Source organism: Entelurus aequoreus, linkage group LG23, assembly GCF_033978785.1.
Source record: "Entelurus aequoreus isolate RoL-2023_Sb linkage group LG23, RoL_Eaeq_v1.1, whole genome shotgun sequence".
Classification (NCBI taxonomy): domain Eukaryota; kingdom Metazoa; phylum Chordata; class Actinopteri; order Syngnathiformes; family Syngnathidae; genus Entelurus; species Entelurus aequoreus.
The window spans coordinates 8,096,245-8,117,112 of NC_084753.1; the positions used below are offsets into that span (position 1 = coordinate 8,096,245).

At 40.6% G+C, this 20,868-nt stretch overlaps 1 protein-coding gene across 2 annotated transcripts in view; it reads right to left on the reverse strand.

The window, feature by feature from the left end:
* LOC133640967 (disheveled-associated activator of morphogenesis 1-like) overlaps nt 1-20,868 on the reverse strand; it is a 64,541-nt gene that overhangs the window by 21,478 nt on the left and 22,195 nt on the right. For both annotated transcript variants that reach the window (XM_062034705.1, XM_062034706.1), the window contains exons 13-16: nt 17,595-17,733; nt 9,696-9,754; nt 5,350-5,537; nt 1,624-1,869 (exon numbers count right to left, since the gene is read on the reverse strand). In XM_062034705.1, coding sequence (XP_061890689.1) covers nt 1,624-1,869; nt 5,350-5,537; nt 9,696-9,754; nt 17,595-17,733 — 632 coding nt within the window. The remainder of the gene's footprint in view (nt 1-1,623; nt 1,870-5,349; nt 5,538-9,695; nt 9,755-17,594; nt 17,734-20,868) is intronic.

Consider the following 20,868-nt stretch of genomic DNA (forward strand, 5'->3'; position numbering starts at 1 on the left):
GTATATATATATATACATATATACATACTGTATACACATATACAGTATACACACATATATACATATACACACACACACACACATATATACATATACTGTATACACATATATACAGTATACACACATATATACAGACATATATACACACACACACACACATATACACATATATATACACACACACATATATATACATATAGATATACACACATACATACATATGTATATATATGCACATATGTGTATATATATATATATACACATACATATGTATATATATACACATGTGTGTATATATATATATATATATATATATATATATATACACACACACACACATATATATATATATGTACAAACACATACAGTATATACATACACATTTATACATAAATAGACACACACACACACACACACACACACAGGTATATACATTTATGTGTGTATATATGAAAGAATTCAGGTGCAAAAAACGATAAACGCCATTGTCGCCGATTTGAACTGTGAGTACCCCAGAATATTTACACCATTCTCTACTAGGAGGTCAAATCACATTTAAAAAAACAACAACAAAAAAACAACCAATCTTTGGCATTTTGCTGTTGAATATTGTGTTTTAGTTCAGAAAGCCACAAGTGCCATGCTCTCTTCCTGGCACACACATACCAACCCACCTGGACCAATCAGTGAATTGCAACCGGACGACATCATCCAACATCAGCTGTGATTGTAACCCAATGACATCATCAACACGGAGTCAAACTAGTTTTATTCTAGATTGGCGGGCAAGCCGGCCTATGGCTACTACAAAAGAAGTGGTAGAGTAAGCAGTCTTGCTCCTTCTCTACTGGGGCGGTATAGCTCGGTTGGTAGAGTGGCCGTGCCAGCAACTTGAGGGTCCCAGGTTCGATCCCCGCTTCCGCCATCCTAGTCACTTCCGTTGTGTCCTTGGGCAAGACACTTTACCCACCTGCTCCCAGTGCCACCCACACTGCTTTAAATGGAACTTAGATATTGGGGTTCACTATGTAAAGCGCTTTGAGTCACTAGAGAAAAGCGCTATATAAATATAATTCACTTCACTTCTTGACCTGACCTCCTCCAGGAACTGCAGTCCTGTATAATGACATTCGCTTGTAATAAAGCAACTTTTGGTTAAGTAAAGCGTCTCCGACGTCTCTTTTGATACGGCCGCACTTCCGCGCTGCCGTTCTGTCATCCTAGTCACTTCCGTTGTGTCCTTGGGCAAGACACTTTACCCAGCTGCTCCCAGTGCCACCCACACTGGTTTAAATGGAACTTAGATATTGGGTTTCACTATGTAAAAGCGCTTTGAGTCTCTAGAGACCAGCGTTACATAAATATAATTCACTTCACTCCTTGACCTGACCTCCTCCAGGAACTGCAGTCCTGTATAATGACACTCGCTTGTAATGAAGCAACGTTTGGTTCAATAAAGCGTCTTCTGTCCGGACGAGGATGACAAGACCAGAAATACACTTCAAAGGAAAACGGATTTGTCTGTTTTTTGCACCTGAACTCTTCCCATGAACGCATTCTATATTGTATCGGCATGCCACCCGAGTCTCCTCCGACAGTACCAGCGGGACCTGCAGGTGGTACCTCAGGTAGTTTGACCCAGTTGAACAACTTTAGGGGGTTTGACGGCTGGGGAATGTTCTTCTGCTTGGTACTTCCAGGAGGAGCTCCCGGTGGAGGAAGGGGAGGAGGAGGTGGAGGAGGAGGAGGAGGAGCAAATGGAAGAACTCCAAAGACCGGAGCAGCCCCCACAGGGGGTGGAGGTGTTGGTAGAGCAGTCGATGCAATAGGAACAGATGGATCCACACTTCTCCGAGTCACACTGGATGTCTAAATAGTGAACAATTCAATAAGTCAGAAATGACATCATTTTGCATTTTAAGTTATCATGACATAGATGTATTGTTGCATTTCAAACAATAGTATTGTTGATAATAGAGGTCATTTTACCATAACAATCTACAAGGTTAACATAGTTGGCTTATCTTTTTTCCCCTCCATTTATCTGATTTCTTTTGCATTTTAAGTTATCATTAAATATATGTTGTTGCATTTGAAACAATTGTATTGTTGATAATAGAGGTCATTTTATTATAACAATCTACAAGGTTAATATAGTTGGCTTATCTTTCTTCCCCTCCATTTACCCGCTTTGTTTTGCATTTGAAGTTATCATTAAATATATGCGTTGTTGCATTTGAAACAATTGTATTCTTGATAATAATTATTGTTATTATTCATTATCAACAGTGATAATTCTATTGGTATTTGTATTGGTCCATTTGTAGTGTAATAATGTTCATTGTCATTTCTGTATTATTTATTTCACTAACTGCTTCTTTGCTATCACTTTTACTTTCATATTTGTACATATCCTATTTGATGATGCTGTTCTGTTGTTGTTGTTGTTGTTGTTATTGTTATTGTTGTCTCTCTGTCTCATCCCCCTCTTATCCCCGCAATTCCCCCGTCAAGAGAAGTATCCCACACTTCTCATTTGCAAAGTAAATTCTGTACAGCCGATAATGGCACCTACCATCTACATCAAAAATATGATTTGCCTGAGTAGCTGGACAGGTCGAAAAAAATAAAAAATAAAAAAAACAATATATCTCTTATGTGTGACTGCCATCATATTGCAGTCTACAAGTATCTCTTATGTGTGACTGCCATCATATTGCAGTCTACGCGTATCTCGTATGTGTGACTGCCATCATATTGCAGTCTACATGTATCTCTTATGTGTGACTGCCATCATATTGAAGTCTACAAGTATCTCTTATGTGTGACTGCCATCATATTGCAGTCTACACCTATCTCTTATGTGTGACTGCCATCATATTAGTCTACACTTATCTCGTATGTGTGACTGCCATCATATTGCAGTCTACACGTATCTCTTATGTGTGACTGCCATCATATTGCAGTCTACAGGTATCTCATGTGTGAGCGCCATCATATTGCAGTCTACATGTATCTCTTATGTGTGACTGCCATCATATTGCAGTCTACAAGTATCTCTTATGTGTGACTGCCATCATATTGCAGTCTACACATATCTCTTATGTGTGACTGCCATCATATTGCAGTCTACACGTATCTCTTATGTGTGACTGCCATCATATTGCAGTCTACACATATCTCTTATGTGTGACTGCCATCATATTGCAGTCTACACGAATCTCATATGTGTGACTGCCATCATATTGCAGTCTACACATATCTCTTATGTGTGACTGCCATCATATTGCAGTCTACACGAATCTCATATGTGTGACTGCCATCATATTGCAGTCTACACCTATCTCTTATGTGTGACTGCCATCATATTAGTCTACACTTATCTCGTATGTGTGACTGCCATCATATTGCAGTCTACACGTATCTCTTATGTGTGACTGCCATCATATTGCAGTCTACACGTATCTCATGTGTGAGCGCCATCATATTGCAGTCTACATGTATCTCTTATGTGTGACTGCCATCATATTGCAGTCTACAAGTATCTCTTATGTGTGACTGCCATCATATTGCAGTCTACACATATCTCTTATGTGTGACTGCCATCATATTGCAGTCTACACGTATCTCTTATGTGTGACTGCCATCATATTACAGTCTACACCTATCTCTTATGTGTGACTGCCATCATATTGCAGTCTACACATATCTCTTATGTGTGACTGCCATCATATTGCAGTCCACATGTATCTCTTATGTTTGACTGCCATCATATTGCAGTCTACACATATCTCTTATGTGTGACTGCCATCATATTGCAGTCTACATGTATCTCTTATGTGTGACTGCCATCATATTGCAGTCTACACGTATCTCTTATGTGTGACTGCCATCATATTGCAGTCTACACGTATCTCTTATGTGTGACTGCCATCATATTGCAGTCTACACGAATCTCATATGTGTGACTGCCATCATATTGCAGTCTACACGTATCTCTTATGTGTGACTGCCATCATATTGCAGTCTACACATATCTCTCATGTGTGACTGCCATCATATTGCAGTCTACACGTATCTCTTATGTGTGACTGCCATCATATTGCAGTCTACACATATCTCTTATGTGTGACTGCCATCATATTGCAGTCTACACGTATCTCTTATGTGTGACTGCCATCATATTGCAGTCTACACGTATCTCTTATGTGTGACTGCCATCATATTGCAGTCTACACATATCTCTTATGTGTGACTGCCATCATATTGCAGTCCACACGTATCTGTTATGTTTGACTGCCATCATATTGCAGTCTATACGTATCTCTTATGTGTGACTGCCATCATATTGCAGTCTACACATATCTCTTATGTGTGACTGTCATCATATTGCAGTCTACACATATCTCTTATGTGTGACTGCCATCATATTGCAGTCTACACATATCTCTTATGTGTGACTGCCATCATATTGCAGTCTACACGAATCTCATATGTGTGACTGCCATCATATTGCAGTCTACACATATCTCTTATGTGTGACTGCCATCATATTGCAGTCTACACGAATCTCATATGTGTGACTGCCATCATATTGCAGTCTACACATATCTCTTATGTGTGACTGCCATCATATTGCAGTCTACACATATCTCTTATGTTTGACTGCAATCAAATTCCAGTCTACACGTATCTCTTATGTGTGACTGCCATCATATTGCAGTCTACACGAATCTCATATGTGTGACTGCCATCATATTGCAGTCTACACATATCTCTTATGTTTGACTGCAATCAAATTCCAGTCTACACATATCTCTTATGTGTGACTGCCATCAAATTCCAGTCCACACGTATCTCTTGTGTGTGACTACCATCTACTGGTCACACTTATTACACCGTGTACCAAATAAAATAGCTTTGAGGTCGGTAAGCACAACCAGAATTATTCCTTACATTAGGCACACTGAGTAATAAGGTGCACTGTTGAGTTTTGAGAGAAAAAAAAAGATTTTAAGTGTGCTTTATAGTCCGGAAAATACGGTAGTATAAAGAACATTTATATCATGTGCTGTCATCTGTGTCAGTAGAAATGTTCACATTTCAGCCTATAAGAATTCTACTTCTAACTAGAGAAAGCATGTTGCAACAAATTGTATATGACTTTTATGTTTTTTAGGTTAATCTTTACTTGAGTAGATTCATACTTACTTTTACTCAAGAAATCTTCTACTTCTACTTGAGTCATACTATTCTAAAGTATTCTTACTTGAGTACAATTTTTAGGTACCAGCAATTAGAACATTGACTTGATGTTTGAGGTGTCAGAATGTTGTGTTGGGAACATACGGAGCTGACTTCCTGCAGCCGAGCAGATATTTCCTGCAGTTGTTGTTTGGCGTGCTTATGATGACTGCATTCCAGCACCAGCTTGTCTTTCAAGGTGTTCAGCATTGCCAATATGTCTTCTTTCTCCTTTTTCCTGGTCACACACTCCTTGTCTTTCTTCTCAAAACGTTGCTTTAGTTCCCGATGATCTAGAGAAAAGTGAATGTTTATGGTGTCAACGCTGCTGAAGGGAGAGTTGAATGAACATTTAGACTTTGACTTACAAAACCCCAAAAGCAGTGAAGTTGTCAGGTTGTGTAAATGGTAAATAAAAAGAGAATACAACAAATCCTTTTCAACTTATATTCAATTGAATAGACTGCAAAGACAAGATATTTAACGTTGGAACTGGAAAACGTTGTTATTTTTTGCAAATATTAGCTCATTTGGAATTTGATGCCTGCAACATGTTTAAAAAAAGATGGCACAAGTGGCAAAAAAGAGTGAGCAAGTTGAGGAATGCTCATCAAAGACTTATTTGGAACATCCCACAGGTGAACAGGCTAATTGGGAACAGGTGGGTGCCATGATTGGGTATAAAAGTAGATTCCATGAAATGCTCAGTCATTCACAAACAAGGACGGGGCGAGGGTCACCACTTTGTCAACAAATGCCTGAGCAAATTGTTGAAGAACAACATTTCTCAACAAGGAATTTAGGGATTTCACCATCTACGCTCCGTAATATCATCAAAGGGTTCAGAGAATCACTGCATGTAAGCGAGGATATTACGCACCTTGGATCCCTCAGGCGGTACTGCATCAAAAAGCGTCATCAGTGTGTAAAGGATATCACCACATGGGCTCAGGAACACTTCAGAAACCCACTGTCAGTGGGTTTCTACAGTTGGTCGCTACATCTGTAAGTGCAAGTTAAAACTCTACTATGCAAAGCCAAAGCCATTTATCAACAACACCCAGAAACGCGTCGCTGGCCCTGAGCTCATCTAAGATGGACTGATGCAAAGTGGAAAAGTGTTCTGTGGTCTGACGAGTCCACATTTCAAATTGTATTTGGAAACTGTGGACGTGGTGTCCTCCGGACCAAAGAGGAAAGGAACCACCCGGACTGTTCTAGGGTGAAAGTGTAAAAGGCAGCATGTGTGATGGTATGGGGGTGTATTAGTGGCCAAGACATGGGTAACTTACACATCTGTGAAGGCACCATTAATGCTGAAAGGTACATACAGCTTTTGGAGCAACATATGTTGCCATCCAAGCAACGTTACCATGGACGCCCCTGCTTATTTCAGCAAGACAATGCCAAGCCAGGTGTTACAACAGCGTGGCTTCATAGTAAAAGAGTGTGGGTACTAGACTGGCCTGCCTGTAGTCCAGACATTGAAAATGTGTGGCAGCTAAAATATGAGAAGGGAGACTGTTGAACAACTTAAGCTGTACATCAAGCAAGAATGGGAAAGAATTCCACTTCAAAAATGTGTCTCCTCACTTCCCAAACCTTTACTGAGTGTTGTTAAAAGGAAAGGCCATGTAACACACTGGTAAAAATGCCCTTTTTGCAATGTGTTGCTGCCATTAAATTCCAAGTTCATGATTATTTGCACAAAATAAGAAAGTTTCTCAGTGTGAACATGAAATATCTTGTCTTTGCAGTCTATTCAATTGAATATAAGTTGAAAAGGATTTGTTGTATTCTCTTTTTATTTACCATTTACACAACCTGACAACTTCACTGCTTTTGGCTTTTGTACATTGTAGCTCAGTTCCCCATCTGTACTTAACAATGACGCCAGACTACTTTCATTTTATTCATTTGAATTTGTCTAAATCAAATCAAATTAACTTTATTTATAAAGCACATTTAAAATTTACCACAGGGGTAGCCAAAGTGCTGTACAATGGGCAGGTTAAAAGATAATACGAGAACCGAGCAAACACAACACAACACAAACAGAACACGATAAAAAATAAATAAATAAAATATAAAAACATAAAAACAGGTTGACAGCAGGTGTATTATGGGGCGCCATTGCGGGATGGACATCACTCAGTGTTAAAAGCCATGGAATAAAAGTATGTTTTTAAGAGAGATTTAAAAACAGGAAGAGAGGAGGTTTGTCTAACACTCAGAGGTAGGTCGTTCCAGAGGTTGGGAGCAGCAGCGGCGAAAGCTCTGTCACCTCTAAGCTTCAGCCTTGTGTCCGGGACCGTCAGTAGCAGCTGATCGGCTGATCTTAGGGATCGGGTGGGGCAGTAAGGCTGAAGGAGGTCGGAGAGATATGTTGGCGCCAGGTTGTTTAGACATTTAAAAACAAATAAAAGGAGTTTAAAGTTGATTGGGTAACGCACAGGGAGCCAGTGAAGGGACGCTAATATAGGGGTGATGTGCTCACGTCTGCGGGTCTGTGTTAGCAGACGAGCAGCAGAGTTGTGCACGAGCTGCAGGCCTGGCTAATGCCTACATACAGGGCATTGCAGTAGTCGACCAGTCCAGATAAAGGCGTGGATTCATTTCTCGAGATCATGTCCTGATTAAAGCGGTTTCACTTTCGCTATTTGGCGTAATTACGCTGCTGATTTGTTTTTCGGATTTAAAATCTGAGTGGAACTTTACCCCCAGGTTTGTGACACAGTCGCTGAGATACGGGGTCAGAGTGCCGAGGTCCACGTTGAGGGAGGGGGAGCGACTTGGACCGAACAACATAACTTCTGTTTTGTCATCATTTAGGCTCAGGAAGTTAGCTGAAAGCCAGGCTTTGATGTCGTGCAGGCAGTCAATAAGACGTTGAACCGTGTTATTTTGTGCCATGGGAAAATAAATCTGGCAATCATCGGCATAAAAATGAAATGCAATATCGTACTTCCTAAAAATAGAACCAAGGGGGAGAAGGTAAAGCGCAAATAAGATTGGGGCAAGGATTGAGCCCTGGGGAACCCCATGTGGTAAAGGAGCTGTGGAAGACATACAACTGCCTATTTTTACACAAAAACTCCTGTCAGTTAGGTACGACCGGAACCAGTTGAGGGCGGCGCCCTTAATGCCCACACAATTCTCAAGACGAGTGATTAAGGTGGCGTGGTCGACGGTGTCGAAAGCAGCAGACAGATCTAAAAGCACCAGGACAACATATTTACCAGAATCAGTTGACAGGAGGATATCGTTAAAAACTTTTAAAAGTGCTGACTCTGTGCTGTGGAGGGCTTTAAAACCGGACTGGAACAACTCAGTGATAGCATTATCCTCTAAGAAGGGCAACAACTGACTGTAGACAACCTTCTCTAATATTTTAGAAATGTATGGAAGATTAGAGATAGGTCTAAGGTTAGAGAGGATAGAGGGGTCGAGGCATAGGTCTAAGGTTAGAGAGGATAGAGGGGTCGAGGCATAGGTCTAAGGTTAGAGAGGATAGAGGGGTCGAGGCATAGGTCTAAGGTTAGAGAGGATAGAGGGGTCGAGGCATAGGTCTAAGGTTAGAGAGGATAGAGGGGTCGAGGCATAGGTCTAAGGTTAGAGAGGATAGAGGGGTCGAGGCATAGGTCTAAGGTTAGAGAGGATAGAGGGGTCGAGGCATAGGTCTAAGGTTAGAGAGGATAGAGGGGTCGAGGCATAGGTCTAAGGTTAGAGAGGATAGAGGGGTCGAGGCATAGGTCTAAGGTTAGAGAGGATAGAGGGGTCGAGGCATAGGTCTAAGGTTAGAGAGGATAGAAGGGTCGAGGCTTGGTTTTTTAAGTAGAGGTCGTACCACTGCATGTTTAAACTCTACTGAAACTATTCCAGAAGAGAGGCTACTATTGATAATGTTAAGGACACTTGATCCAATAGTAGCAAGTACCTCCTTAAACAGGCGAGGTGGGAGGGAGTCTGCAGGAGAACCAGAGGGCTTCATATGACTAACTGTGTCATTTAAAACAGAAAAGGACACCGGCTCAAACTGATGGAAAACAGAAGAGAAATGCAGAGGAACAGAAGAAGGGTCATATGAAGGCTGAGATAAACTGCTAGTTGACACAATTTTGTCAGTGAAAAAATGGAGACAATTTTCACAGAATTCAAAAGAAGTATCAAAACCAACAGATTTGGGAGCATCAATGACAGTGTCTATGCATGGTAATGTGCTCGCTGCACTGGATTGGAGCGGTGAAGAGAAAGCGGAGTCAAAAGCCAAAGTTCTCAATTGACATTGTAACTTTCCCACCAGTTTTGGGCGACCAATGGTAGTTTACGTCCCTGGGTAGCTGGGCTCACACTTCACAGTCCATCTCTTAGGGTGTGAAGATTGTGGCAAAGTGAGAGAAGCAGTCTATTTCTGAGCTCTTCTCACTACCAGGACGTGGTTGGTTTCTTACCTTTTGTCATGGAATCTGCTTGGTCTTTCCATTGCTTGACTTCATTTTCCTTGACCAGCCTATGGATTCAAACAAAAGGGTTGAAGAACCAGTGAATGCCCATATGTTTCATCTCAAAAAAGGAATACATAGTCTTCCCAACGTGTCCTGGGTCTTCCCCGTGGCCTCCTACCGGTCGGACGTGCCCTAAACACCTCCCTAGGGAGGAGTTCAGGTGGCATCCTGACCAGATGCCCGAACCACCTCATCTGGCTCCTCTCCATGTGGAGGATCAGCGGCTTTACTTTGAGCTCCCCCCGGATGACAGAGCTTCTCACCCTATCTCTAAGAGAGAGACCCACCACCCGGCGGAGGAAACTCATTTGGACCGCTTGTACCCGTGATCTTGTCCTTTCGGTCATAACCCAAAGCTCATGACCATAGGTGAGGATGGGAACGTAGATCGACCGGTAAATTGAGAGCTTTGCCTTCCGGCTCAGCTCCTTCTTCACCACAACGGATCGATACAGCGTCCGCATTACTGAAGACGCCGCACCGATCCGCCTGTCGATCTCACCATCCACTCTTCCCTCACTCGTGAACAAGACTCCCAGGTACTTGAACTCCTCCACTTGGGGCAAGATCCCCTCCCCAATCCAATCCAATCAATCCAATCCACTTTATTTATATAGCACATTTACACAACAAGAATGTTTCCAAAGTGCTGCACAGCCATGTTAAAAACAATATTAAAAACAATATTAAAAACTATATTAAAAACAATATTAAAAACAATATTATGCTACACCAATGACTGAATAAAAACAAAGAATAAATGAATAGAAAACCAATACAGAGACAATATAAAAAATAAATATGATTAAAAACGATTTTAAAGGGTGAAACCAATTAAAACAGTAAAATAGACATCAAAATTTATAACCCTAACCCTAACCACACAGGACAACAGAGGACAGAAGACCACACAACTCACGTAGTGTTAAAAGCCAAAGAATAAAAGTGGGTCTTTAGACGAGACTTAAAACACTCCACTGTGGGAGCAGTTTGAACATGGAGGGGCAGAGTGTTCCAGAGTTTAGGGCCGACCACAGAGAAGGCCCTGTCTCCCCTGGTTTTAAGTCTCGTCCTGGGCACCACGAGCTGGAGCTGGCTCTCGGACCTCAGAGCGCGCGCAGGAGTGTAAATTTGGATGAGGTCCGAGATATACTGAGGTGCCAGTCCATGTAAAGCTTTAAAAACAAACAGCAAGGATTTAAAATCAATTCTAAAATGAACAGGGAGCCAGTGCAAACTCCGAAGAATTGGGGTTATATGCTCACGTTTCCTGGCCCCTGTTAAAAGTCGTGCTGCCGCGTTCTGGACTAACTGCAACCGGGAGAGAGTTTTTTGGCTAATGCCAGCATAAAGTGCATTGCAGTAGTCTAGGCGACTTGAAATAAAAGCATGCACGACTTGTTCAAAAAGGTTAAAAGATAAAAATGGTTTTACCTTTGCTAAAAGACGAAGATGATAAAAACACGATTTTAAAACGCCATTGACTTGTTTGTCAAATTTAAAATCGCTGTCTATAGTGACGCCAAGGCTGGTGACTTTGGGACGCACATGATTTTGCAATGGTCCCAAGTCAGTGAGGGCCGGACCAAAAACTGAAATTTCCGTTTTTCCCTCATTCATTATTAAAAAATTCTGGGCTAACCAAGCCTTGACATCACATAGACAGTTGAGAAGGGGTGTCAGGGGGCCGTGGCCTTTTGAAATTGGCATATACATTTGGCAGTCATCTGCATAAAAGTGATAAGACACTCCATGTTTCTTAAAAATCTCTCCAAGAGGGAGAATGTACAAGGAAAACAGGATGGGGCCTAGAATGGATCCCTGGGGGACACCACAGTAAAGCGGAGCAGAAGAAGAGGTGGCGTCCCCCAGCCTGACAGAGAAGGACCTCTCTGACAGGTAGGATCTGAACCACTCTAATGCAGTCCCCCTGACACCCACACAGTCTCTCAGGCGGTCTAAAAGAATTGTGTGGTCCCCAACCCGGAGATGGCACTCCACCCTTTTCCGGGCGAGAACCATGGACTCGGACTTGCGTGTAGCGCTAGCTTAATGACCAGGTTAAAGGCTAGACCAGGCGCTGGCAATTATTTTGAGTCGCGGGGCCAAATTTAGAGAAAAAACAAGTTTCTGGGGCCCGATACATCTGATTTTTAGGAACACTAATACAAAACCTCACAATAATGCTAAAAACGTTATGACAGACCGCCTTAAAAAACAAAAATGCGATTGGTTATTTTTCTATGAGCGATAAAACACTGAAAATTGACATTAAAAAAATCGACATATTTTACATTTAAGCGAAACGCAACAAAAATACAACAAACATAACGAAAAATGAACGCGAAAAAACGAGAAAAAAACCCCCACCTACAATCTGATGCATCTGATGTATCACTAAGATTTAGAACTTTGTTGGAAAAATCTCCTTCCACGTCTGTCACTGACACCCACATTTCACTGTGGAAACACTCTGTGGAAACACTCTGTGGAAACACTCCCCACCCACACTGCTTGGTGCCTTGTCTGAGCTGCTGTGACTTACATTACCATAGTAACTAATTACATTACCATAGTAACTAATTACATTACCATAGTAACTAATTAGATGACCATAGTAACTAATTATATTACCATATTAACTAATTAGATGACCATAGTAACTAATTATATTACCATAGTAACTAATTAGATGACCATAGTAACTAATTAGATGACCATAGTAACTAATTACATTACCATAGTAACTAATTACATTACCATAGTAACTAATTAGATGAACTTAGATGACCATAGTAACTAATTATATTACCATAGTAACTAATTAGATGATCATAGTAACTAATTAGATGACCATAGTTACTAATTATATTACCACAGTAACTAATTAGATGACCTTAGATGACCACAGTAACTAATTAGATGACCATAGTAACTAATTATATAACCATAGTAACTAATTAGATGACCTTAGATGACCATAATAACTAATTAGATGACTATAGTAACTAATTAGATGATCATAGTAACTAATTAGATGACCATAGTAACTAATTATATTACCATAGTAACTAATTAGATGACCTTAGATGACCATAGTAACTAATTAGTTGACAATATTAACTAATTATATTACCATATAAACTAATTGGATGACCTTAGATGACCATAGTAACTAATTAGATTACCATAGTAACTAATTACATTACCTTAGATGACCATAATAACTAATTATATGATCATAGTAACTAATTAGATGACCATAGTAACTAATTAGATGACCATAGTAACTAACTATATTACCATAGTAACTCATTAGATGACCATAGTAACTAATTATATGGCCATAGTAACTAATTATATTACCATAGTAACTAATTACATTACCTTAGATGACCATAGTAACTAATTAGATGACCATAGTAACTAATTAGATGACCATAGTAACTAATTAGATGACCATAGTCATACTTGCCAACCCTCCCGTTTTTAGCGGGAGACTCCCTGTATTCAGCGCCTCTCCCGATAACCTCCCGGCAGAGATTTTCTCCCGACAAACTCCCGGTATTCAGCCGGAGCTGGAGGCCACGCCCCCTCCAGCTCAATGCGGACCTGAGTGGGGACAGCCTGTTCTCACGTCCGCTTTCCCACAATATAAACAGCTTGCCCGCCCAATGACGTCATAACATCTAGGGCTTTTAGAGAGTAGAGTGCACAACTGCGCACACAACAAGGAGACGAAGCAGAAGAACGAGGAAGTTACAGACATGGCGACGCCGTCGACGAGCAAGATGAAGAAATACGCTTGCAAGTTCCAAAACGAATGAAAACAAGAATTTCGGTTCATCCAGGACAGTTGGAAGGGGAAGGTGTATGTAATTATGTTGCCTGTACATTTTGTAGAACAGACTTCTCCATTGAACACGGTGGCCGAAATGATATACTCATCATGAACGGAGAAGTTAAACAGGACAATACTGCCATCTACTGGATAGCCTCTGGAACACTAAAATTGAAGTATTTATTTTATTTATATGTATTATAAAATAAATATATATATATATATATATATATATATATAGTATTTCATACATATACATACATACATACATACATACATACATACATATATATATACATATATATATATATATGAAATGCTTGAGTTGGTGAATTCTAGCTGTAAATATACACTCCTCTTAACCACGCCCTTAACCACGCCCCAGCCACGCCCCCAACCACGCCCCCCCCCCCCACCTCCCGATATCGGAGGTCTCAAGGTTGGCAAGTATGATGGACCATAGTAACTAATTAGATGACCATAGTAACTAATTAGATGACCATAGTAACTACCGGTAATTAGATGACCATAGTAACTAATTAGATGACCATAGTAACTAATTAGATGACCATAGTAACTACCGGTAATTAGATGACCATAGTAACTAATTATATTACCATAGTAACTAATTAGATGACCATAGTAACTAATTATATTACCATAGTAACTAATTAGATGACCATAGTAACTAATTAGATGACCATAGTAACTCATTAGATGACCATAGTAACTACCGGTAATTAGATGACCATAGTAACTAATTATATTACCATAGTAACTAATTAGATGACCATAGTAACTCATTAGATGACCATAGTAACTAATTAGATGACCATAGTAACTCATTAGATGACCATAGTAACTAATTAGATGACCATAGTAACTCATTAGATGACCATAGTAACTAATTAGATGACCATAGTAACTAATTAGATGACCATAGTAACTACCGGTAATTAGATGACCATAGTAACTAATTAGATGACCATAGTAACTCATTAGATGACCATAGTAACTAATTATATTACCATAGTAACTAATTAGATGACCATAGTAACTAATTAGATGACCATAGTAACTACCGGTAATTAGATGACCATAGTAACTAATTAGATGACCATAGTAACTCATTAGATGACCATAGTAACTCATTAGATGACCATAGTAACTCATTAGATGACCATAGTAACTAATTAGATGACCATAGTAACTCATTAGATGACCATAGTAACTCATTAGATGACCATAGTAACTCATTAGATGACCATAGTAACTCATTAGATGACCATAATAACTAATTATATGATCATAGTAACTAATTAGATGACCATAGTAACTAATTAGATGACCATAGTAACTAACTATATTACCATAGTAACTCATTAGATGACCATAGTAACTAATTATATGGCCATAGTAACTAATTATATTACCATAGTAACTAATTACATTACCTTAGATGACCATAGTAACTAATTAGATGACCATAGTAACTAATTAGATGACCATAGTAACTAATTAGATGACCATAGTCATACTTGCCAACCCTCCCGTTTTTAGCGGGAGACTCCCTGTATTCAGCGCCTCTCCCGATAACCTCCCGGCAGAGATTTTCTCCCGACAAACTCCCGGTATTCAGCCGGAGCTGGAGGCCACGCCCCCTCCAGCTCAATGCGGACCTGAGTGGGGACAGCCTGTTCTCACGTCCGCTTTCCCACAATATAAACAGCTTGCCCGCCCAATGACGTCATAACATCTAGGGCTTTTAGAGAGTAGAGTGCACAACTGCGCACACAACAAGGAGACGAAGCAGAAGAACGAGGAAGTTACAGACATGGCGACGCCGTCGACGAGCAAGATGAAGAAATACGCTTGCAAGTTCCAAAACGAATGAAAACAAGAATTTCGGTTCATCCAGGACAGTTGGAAGGGGAAGGTGTATGTAATTATGTTGCCTGTACATTTTGTAGAACAGACTTCTCCATTGAACACGGTGGCCGAAATGATATACTCATCATGAACGGAGAAGTTAAACAGGACAATACTGCCATCTACTGGATAGCCTCTGGAACACTAAAATTGAAGTATTTATTTTATTTATATGTATTATAAAATAAATATATATATATATATATATATATATATATATATAGTATTTCATACATATACATACATACATACATACATACATACATACATATATATATACATATATATATATATATGAAATGCTTGAGTTGGTGAATTCTAGCTGTAAATATACACTCCTCTTAACCACGCCCTTAACCACGCCCCAGCCACGCCCCCAACCACGCCCCCCCCCCCACCTCCCGATATCGGAGGTCTCAAGGTTGGCAAGTATGATGGACCATAGTAACTAATTAGATGACCATAGTAACTAATTAGATGACCATAGTAACTACCGGTAATTAGATGACCATAGTAACTAATTAGATGACCATAGTAACTAATTAGATGACCATAGTAACTACCGGTAATTAGATGACCATAGTAACTAATTATATTACCATAGTAACTAATTAGATGACCATAGTAACTAATTATATTACCATAGTAACTAATTAGATGACCATAGTAACTAATTAGATGACCATAGTAACTCATTAGATGACCATAGTAACTACCGGTAATTAGATGACCATAGTAACTAATTATATTACCATAGTAACTAATTAGATGACCATAGTAACTCATTAGATGACCATAGTAACTAATTAGATGACCATAGTAACTCATTAGATGACCATAGTAACTAATTAGATGACCATAGTAACTCATTAGATGACCATAGTAACTAATTAGATGACCATAGTAACTAATTAGATGACCATAGTAACTACCGGTAATTAGATGACCATAGTAACTAATTAGATGACCATAGTAACTCATTAGATGACCATAGTAACTAATTATATTACCATAGTAACTAATTAGATGACCATAGTAACTAATTAGATGACCATAGTAACTACCGGTAATTAGATGACCATAGTAACTAATTAGATGACCATAGTAACTCATTAGATGACCATAGTAACTCATTAGATGACCATAGTAACTCATTAGATGACCATAGTAACTAATTAGATGACCATAGTAACTCATTAGATGACCATAGTAACTCATTAGATGACCATAGTAACTCATTAGATGACCATAGTAACTCATTAGATGACCATAGTAACTAGTATATCATGCAAAAGCGCAGATTCCAACCATTGAAGTAGTTAGTATAGTTCAAGATTTACGGTCATCATAAAAGATGAGTGCCCATCATAATGGCAGCTACACTTTACATCTTAAACATCTAAACAAATTATTTGGGAATGTCTGGCGGGCCAGATTGAAAAACTTAACGGGCCTCGTGGGGCCCCCGGGCCTTCATTTGCCCAGGTCTGTTCTAGACTGTGTCTACTGTACGCTTCCAACTTACTGTATATATTTTAAAGTGTTGTCTAAGTGTGTTGGGTAGACTTAGGGCTTCAACCTGGATTGATGTGGTTTGGCAGGAGGTGTGGGGAGAAGTGAGTTCTTGATGCAGCTTCATAGTTTATTTGGGTGTCAGAATTAGACGTTTGAACGGGTGTTTCAATCCCTTGTGTCACTCGGACAATATGGAGTCACACGCTGGTGGATGACAGCGCTAATGAAGCAGCTTTGAGCGGTCCACCGGTGTTTCATCAGGAGAGCTGTGGTTTCACAAATTAAATAGCGTAGTCCTAATAGCATACTTTGCAAAGGTTCTTGTAGTCACACATTATTTTCGGTATATTCGATGGATTGTTTTCGACGGTCATCTGCACTCTTCTTAAGAAGGGTCACCTGACCACGGTGACGTGTTGCCCATCAGCTGTTCTTACAGGCGTGGCCAACCAGACCAAGTCAGTGGTCAGGTGAGCCTTCTGAAGAAGACTGCAGTATCTGGCAACCTCAGTCATGGAGAAGGGGGAGGGGACTACACAAACATTCTGATGCTTACTTACATGCGAACAATGTTTTTGACATTAAAGTCCGCCAGGGGAGCGACATCTGGGTTTCCGCCTTTGTCTGTCTGCAGAACCAGCTGCTGAACTATCTGATCCAACAACACCCAGTATTGATTCATGGCGGTGGTTTGTTTAACTGTGAAGAGAAGGCAGCAGCTACAACAACCGTACAATCAAAGTTACAGTCACCATCAAAAGTGTACGTACACTTGTAAAGAACATCATACCATGGCTGTCTGGAGTTTACAATACTTTCTACAACTCTTATTATTTTGTGATGTAGTGATTGGAGCACATACTTGTTGGTCACAAAAAACATTCATGAAGTTTGCTTCTTTTATGAATTTATTATGAGTCTACTGAAAATGTGAGGGTCAAAAGTATACATACAGCAATGTTAATATTTGCTTACATGTCCCTTGGCAAGTTTACCTGCAATAAGGCGCTTTTGGTAGCCATCCACAAGCTTCTGCTTGACCACTTGACCACTCCTCTTGACAAAATTGGTGCAGTTCAGCTAAATGTGTTGGTTTTCTGACATGAACTTTTTTCTTCAGCATTGTCCACACGTCAGGACTTTCGGAAGGCCATTCTAAAACCTTCATTCTAGCCCAGGGGTCGGCAACCCGCGGCTCCGGAGCCGCATGCGGCTCCTTGACCACTCTGATGCGGCTCAGCTACATACATGCCGACCCCCCCGATTTTCCCAGGAGACTTATGGATCTCAGTGTCTCTCATAGATTACTCCCAGGGAAAAACTAATCCTATTTACACTCTAATTACTAAATAAAGGGCGTGCCCTAATTGCACTGCAGTAATTGTCCTCTATAGCATTTACATACAGCATGCCAGTCCAGTCACATGTTGCATGTTGTTATTACTTGCACACACAGGAGACAGCAAAGCATACTTACTCATCAGCCACACAGCTTACACTGACGGTAGCCGTATCAAACAACTTTAAGATTGTTACGTTACAAATATGCGCCACACTGTGAACCCACACCAAAAAAGAATGAAAAACACATTTCTGGAGAACATCCCACCGTAACACAACATAAACACAACACAACCATTACCCAGAATCCCATGCAGCCCTAACTCTTCCGGTCTACACCGCTACCACCAAATCCCCCCACACATCAACCCCCCCCCCCCCCCCCTCTCCGTGCGTTGGTTGAGCGGAAGAGTTAGGGCTGCATGGGATTCTGGGTATTGGTACCGTCAGTGTAAGATGTGTGGCTGCTGATGTAGTACGCCTTGCTGTCACTTACGTGAGCAAGCTGAAATTGCATTCTACGTGTGGTCGAGCAGGTACACTGTTAGGGCAGACTTTAGAGGGCGCCAAATGCAGTGTCATCACGCTCTGATATTCGGGAGTCTCCCGGGAAAAATGAGAGGGTTGGCAAGTATGGCGCTATCAAGCGCCATTCATTCAAAACTCACGGGCTGCACTAACATCAAATTTCCACATTAAAGTGCGTGCCGGTGCGTGTGTCGGAGACCCCTGGTTAACATAGCACAAAGCATTTAAGCTTTGTATGCGGTGTTTTTCATTTTAAATTTAAATTTTTTTTTTGTGGCTCCCATTACTTTCTTTAATTTATGAAACTTTCCAAAATGACTCTTTGAGTGGTAAAGGTTGCCGACCCCTGTTCTAGCCTGATTTAGCCATTCCTTTACCACTTTTGAGGTGTGTTTGGGGGTCATTGTCCTGTTGGAACACCCAACTGCGCCCAAGACCCAACCTCCGGGCTGATGATTTTTGCTTGTCCTGAACAATTTGGAGCTAATCCTCCTTTTTCATTGACCCATTTAAAGGCCTACTGAAATGAATTTTTTTTATTTAAACGGGGATAGCAGATCCATTCTATGTGTCATACTTGATCATTTTGCGATATTGCCATATTTTTGCTGAAAGGATTTAGTAAAGAACAACGTCGATAAAGTTCGCAACTTTTGGTCTCTGATAAAAAAAAGCCTTGCCTGTACCGGAAGTAGCGTGACGTTGTCAGTTGTTCACTCCCTCATATTTTCCTATTGTTTTCGACGCAGCTAGAGCTATTCGGACCGAGAAAGCGACGATTACCCCATTAATTTGAGCGAGGATGAAAGATTCGTGGATGAGGAACGTGAGAGTGACGGACTAGAATGCAGTGAAATACATATCTTTTTTCGCTCTGACCGTAACTTAGGTACAAGCTGGCTCATTGGATTCCACACTCTCTCCTTTTTCTATTGTGGATCAGGGATTTGTATTTTAAACCACCTGGGATACTATATCCTCTTGAAAATGAGAGTCGAGAACGCGAAATGGACATTCACAGTGACTTTTATCTCCACGACAATACATCGACGAAGCTCTTTAGCATGAGCTAACGTGATAGCATCTGTCTCAAATGCAGAAAGAAACAAAATACATAAATCCCTGACTGGAAGGATAGACAGAAGATCAACAATACTATTAAACCATGGACATGTAACTACACGGTTAATAGATCTCAGCCTGGCAAAGCTTAACAATGCTGTTGCTAATGACGCTAAGGCTAACTTAGCAACCGGACCTCACAGAGCTATGATAAAAACATTAGCGCTCCACCTACGCCAGCCAGCCCTCATCTGCTCATCAACACCCGTGCTCACCTGCGTTCCAGCGATCGACGGCGCGACGAAGGACTTCACCCGATCATCCGTGCGGTGGGTCTGCTAGCATTGGCTAGGCGTCTGCTATCCAAGTGAGTAGTCCTTGTTGTGTTGCTACAGCCAGCCGCTAATACACCGATCCCACCTACAGCTTTCTTCTTTGCAGTCTCCATTGTTCATTAAACAAATTGCAAAAGATTCACCAACACAGATGTCCAGAATACTGTGGAATTATGAAATGAAAACAGAGCTTTTTTGTATTGTATTCAATGGGGAAGGCATACCTCTGTTCCCCGGGCTACGTCACGCGCATACGTCATCCTCCGAAGGCTTTTTCAACCGGAAGTTTAGCGGGAAATTTAAAATGTCACTTTATAAGTTAACCCGGCCGTATAGGCATGTGTTGCAATGTTAAGATTTCATCATTGATATATAAACTATCAGACTGCGTGGTCGCTAGTAGTGGCAGCAAAACAGGCCCAGAGCATAATACTACCACCACCATGCTTGACGGTAGGCATGGTGTTCCTGGGATTAAAGGCCTCACCTTTTCTCCTCCAAACATATTGCCGGGTATTGTGGCCAAACAGCTCCATTTTTGTTTCATCTGACGTCACATGGACTAAGA